The sequence below is a fragment of the Elephantulus edwardii genome, unplaced genomic scaffold (assembly GCF_000299155.1).
Source record: "Elephantulus edwardii isolate Elephantulus edwardi_28Jun2011 unplaced genomic scaffold, EleEdw1.0 scaffold00156, whole genome shotgun sequence".
Lineage (NCBI taxonomy): Eukaryota > Metazoa > Chordata > Mammalia > Macroscelidea > Macroscelididae > Elephantulus > Elephantulus edwardii.
In genome coordinates, this window is record NW_006399906.1 from 1938304 (window position 1) to 1943683 (window position 5380).

At 34.5% G+C, this 5380-nt stretch overlaps 1 protein-coding gene across 1 annotated transcript in view; it reads left to right on the forward strand.

Annotated features, from left to right (window-relative positions):
* The window catches only part of FBXL17 (F-box and leucine-rich repeat protein 17), an 809991-nt gene that overhangs the window by 94851 nt on the left and 709760 nt on the right, over positions 1–5380 (forward strand). The window contains exon 4 of the mRNA XM_006895052.1: positions 2088–2219. Within this exon, the coding sequence (XP_006895114.1) occupies positions 2088–2219 (132 nt within the window). The remainder of the gene's footprint in view (positions 1–2087; positions 2220–5380) is intronic.

Genomic DNA, 5380 nt, shown 5'->3' on the forward strand with positions numbered 1-5380 from the left:
GCGCCTCTGGGATTGCAGTGCAGCTTCTTGCCACTAGGCCACCAGAGCTCCCCTAAGTTAGGAAATATTTATAGTCAGAAAAGAAAGCAAAGACATGATGAATGCATTATCCACTGATTGTAAAGGAACACTGTTAACATCTTGTGTAGCTTTTAGCCTTTTTTTCTATGGACATATAAATATATGTATATTGAAAAAGTGGATTTTTTTTTGGTTTAAGTTGAAGTTTAGCTTTTCAGCTTTTTATTTATAATTTTAATCGCTATATACTATTCAGTTTTATGAATATTTTAGCATTTATACTGTTCATGTCCTATATTTTTCTATTTTAGAAAAATCCTTGCTCTGAAATATTAAACATTTTAAATTATTTAAACTATTTATAAAAATTTTCAAACAAGGGAAATTGGAGAGAATTTTACAGTGAATGCTAATATTCTTACTATGTATAAGTTGTAACATTTTTTTGATGCTTATGTTAGCCTCTTAGTGATTCATTCCTTTAATTTTTTTAGTAAATCTTTAGAAATTGAGACATAACATTTTAAAGTACATTTTGTATTTTTTTTTTCCTCCAGGAAAATTTGTTTTAGTATTTATTTTATACTTTTGCTGGTGCTTCTGGAAACCCTGTGAACTTTGATAAATGTCGATAGTTGTAGAGGGACTTTTGTTCATAGGATCGCTATTAGTCGTGCTCAACTCAAGGCAATCAGCAACAACAACAACATATGTAAATATATGTTTGAACTGTTATCAAGAGTGGATTTTATTATTGTTAGTTTGTTATTATATATGATATAGTGTAGACCCCTTTGACTTCAGGAAAATAAAATACTCAACATCACCATCAACCCAATGCTGATTTATGTGACATGACTATTTCCCCCCATTAATTCTATCAACAATCTTAATCCTCATAATACTACTGCTTTGTTGGATACAATAATGCCATGAAATCTATGTAAAACTCACAGGCCATATTTAGATTTATTAGACAAATTTATTAGGAACTTCAGGATCAGAATCAAGTTGGAACAAAAGAAATAATTTAGGATATAGTTCTATCAAGATGGCTTCTTCTTGGCCATGCCTGTAGGCAGGCTTTGTTCTTAGCCCTTATCCCTAGGGCCTCATTCTTCTCCTTTGACCCTAGGTTATCCTGGCCTGGCTTCTGCCATGCTCTTGCAAGTATTAAAGCTTTTTAATTCCACTAGTAAATGTGCAAAGGGACTCCACTCCACCTGGAAGCCTTCCTACTGCACAGTGCTCAGCTTTCTCGTTCTAGGGGTCATTGAACGAGCCTTCGGTACCAGGATATTGTCCTGCTGTCTTTTTTGTTACCGCTCTCTCTGTCCTTGTTTTTAGGTTTTGTACTAATGTGTAATTAAGTATTCTAAATAGAAAGTTAACTCTAGCATATTCAGAATTTTTTATCTTTCACAGAATAAGTGGCGTTTAAGGAGAGGAATCATATACATTGTGACAGTCAGAAGTAGGACCACAATCTTCTGAATGAAATGAACTTTGTCTCACTGGCGAGTTCCTAGGTGGTGGTTAATAAGAATTGACTGTTAACCTAAAGTTGAAGGTTCCAGTATACCCAGAAGTGCTTAAAACAAAGTTCTGATGATCTACTTCAGAATATGCAGTCTTTGAAAACTTTGTAGTTTTAACCCATTTGTTCATTTTGACACATAAGTTCAATTTTACTTTTATGCCAGTTTTTTGGTAGTGGGTTCCCCCCCCACTTGACTACTTTTGTTCCACTTCTTTGGTTCACTTTTTTGACCCTTTGTGGTTGATTGTGTGTATGTCCCACTTTATGTAACACTATAGCTGATACAAAGACTAAAATAAAATATAGATAGAAATTTGAAATGTTAAACAACATATATACCCAGATAGGCATGTTATATGAAGTAGTTATAAATTGCTTAACAATGTATCTTACTTAAAAAGTAATTTATAAATGATTATTTATTAATGCAGATATGGCTATTTATTAGAAATACTGTGGAAATCTGCTTGAAATATGTTACCATTGTTAATTTTCTGAGTTTTCAGCCAAATCTCTTTGTTTACAGCTGGGCTCAAAATGCCGAGAACTCAAAGATATTCATTTCGGCCAGTGTTATAAGATCTCAGATGAAGGCATGATCGTCATAGCTAAGGGCTGTCTGAAATTACAAAGAATATACATGCAAGAAAACAAATTAGTAAGTACTTATAACCCCAGTATTGCTCACTATTTTGCTAACCTTTTAGTTTGATAAACTTGGTTTAAAAATTTTTTCATGTTTTCTATCAGTGACTGAGAGTCCTCTCAAAGCAGTGATTCATAAGTAGATGATATCTCAGTTATGTGGTATTTGCATGTTAAAAAATCCTCATTAACATGAGTTTGTCATTTCTAATATTTGCCAGTGGACTAATTCATGTATATTGAAAAAAATGATTCAGTTGTCAAACAAGTATGTAATTGTAATTTTCTTTCTGTTTGTAACATCACTCTGAGTTCTTTTATTGACTATATAGATTTTAGATAATTAAGATTTTTTTAAATCCAACATCTAAGGAACTTTACACTTGTTAAATACAGCTTCTTCCTTTGCTTCTTGAAAAATAAGATTAAGTAAGTTGGGGCAGATAATTTTGATGAGTAGATTTTGTATTTTAAACAAATACATGTCAAATTTATCCATATGTAGTATATTTTATTCAGATATTATTGATATAAAAATTATCACCCTTAAAGCGCACATTTTAGTGGTTTTCAGTACAAACAAAAAGTATGTATGAACTTTGTGCAAGTCACAAAGTTCTGTCATTATCATTACTAATTCTAGAAAAATTTCATTACAGAAAGACACTCTGTACGCAACAGTTGTCATTCCTTATTCCTTCCTCAAGCTTCTGGCAACTGCTGAGTTACTTTTCTGTCTCTGGATTTACTTGTTTCTGGACATTTCATATAAGAGAAATCAAACTATGTACTCTCTGTCTGGCATCTTTCACTCAGCTTAAAGCTCATTGTGTCAGTAGTACATTCTGATTTATGTTTGATAATTGACCCAAGCCATTTAGTTTTTATTTGATAGGTTCATAGAGCAAATTAACTAAAAATGTTGTCAGCAAGGAAGCAGTACCCTAAAAAATCCATTGTACTAAATTTTCTACCTGTGTACTCCTAATAACAAAGGGGTGTTTCTTTGTGATGCACAACGAAACATTACTATATTAAGTTTAAAATGTTTAAGTATCTCTTTAAAGTTTTTGTATGTACAAAGGTACACTTTATACTGTATACTAAGGTAAACATTTGACTAGCTAAGGTTGATATGAACTGTACATAACTGTTCTAATTATTCACAAATTTGATGTAAAGACAAATTTTGAAATGGAATTCTTCACAGTACAGGAACTGCTTGATAAAATCCAGTGTTTGCACAGTATACAAACAAACCTTATAACACCTTGTTTCACAGAATATTTTGTAGACATGAAGCAATTCCTGTTTATAATTGAGAATTATAGATATCTCCTGAAAATACAGCACAACATATGAAGAATACTTTTTAGGGTGCTCTGTTGGCTTAGTGGTAAGGATTTGTGCTGCCAGTGCAAAGGTCTACTGTTAGAATCTAATAGTGGCTCTGTGAAAGAAACGGGGGGGGGGGGGGGGAGAAGGGTGCAACAATTAATGAATGGAATTCTAAAATCTCCGTAGATGTTCGTTGAAATGAAAAAGAAATAAATTAATTAATTTTAAAAAAAGAATACTGTTGATTCAAGTTGACTTGTCAGTGTTAGGACTTTGTTTTGTAGTTTAAAATAGTAACAGTGGCTTTTGTAAGTGTAAAATTTCCTCACTTAAGACATTATCAGTTTTCACCCCCACCCCAGTAATCACTCAGATCCCAGGACTGGCCATGTGATCAGTTGTTTTAATATGTTGGTATTTGACTAAATGTATATTTTCTCATGTTAAATTTGGCCTTTAGATGGCAGCATTGTCTTTGTTTTTTTTTTTTTTTTTCAGTGACATAGCTTGTGCTCTAGCTCAAACTATTAGGATATAATGTTGCTACACAGTTTCTATGATTGTCATCTTTCATTTTCACTTTTGTCCTTCGGGTAGTTTTAATGGGAATTTTTTTACAGTAATTTGAAATATTAACTGCATTTCGAATATTACAAGATGAACCTGCCATTTTACACAAACCTTAAAGGTATTTGAGTATGTTGCAAGGAGAGACCAGTACTTGGAGAGGGACATCATGCTTGGGAGGGTGGAGGGGACAGCACTAGATAGGAAGACCCTTGATGAGATGGATTAATTCAGTGTCTGAGGAAAGGCGGATAGGTGTGTCAGAGACAATAAGATTGCCACAGGATAGAGCAAGGTGTATAGAGCTATTGTACATAGGGTCACTATGAGTTGCAAGTGACTTGACAGCGCATAACAACAACAGTATGTGGCTTTGGTTTTAATAGGACAAATCAGAAATTAAGGCAAGATTACCTGTGCTTATCATAGGGCAAAATTTTATGTTTATAGAAACTGAGGATATTTACAACATTTTAAGACGCAGATGACATATGAAACAGAAAATTAAGCACTTACATATAAAATCTTTCCAAAAGAGAATGAGTTTGTTTTAGTCCTTCAACTTGTGTCATACAGATGATATAACCCTGTTTGCTGAAACTGAGGAGAACCTGAAGCACTTGATGCAGAAGGTCAAGGACTGCAACCTTCAATATGGAGTGAAGCTCAACATCAAGAAAACAAAGATTCTCACCACTAGGCTGATTGACAGCATTATGATAGATGGTGAAGAGATTGAGATTGTTAGCTTTAGTTTGCTTAGCTCCACAATCAGCACCCTTGATACCAGCAGCCAGGAAATCAAAAGATAAATTGCATTGGGAAAGATGCTGTCAGGGACCTCTCCAGAGTATTAAAGAGCAAAGACGTCAATCTGGAAACTGAGGTGTTCCTGATCCAGGCGATAGTCTTTACAGTTGCTTGCTATACATCAGAGTGCTGGACAATGACTAGGGATGACAAATAAAATTGATGCCTTTGAGCTGTGGTGTTGGAAAAGAGTTGATTGTAACATGGACTGCTAGAAGAACAAACAGGTTCATCCTAGAGAGGGTGAAATCAGGCTGCTCCTTGGAGGCAAGGATTCTGAGGCTTCGTCTGACCTGCTTTGGGCATGCTGCAAAGAGGGACCAGTCCTTGGAGAGGCACATCATGTTCGGAAGGGCGGATAGACAAAGAGAGGAAGACTATTGAGGTTGTTGTTGTTGTTGTTATGTGCCGTCAGTCCTTTTGACTCATAGCGACCCTATGCACAACAGCCCTAAACCC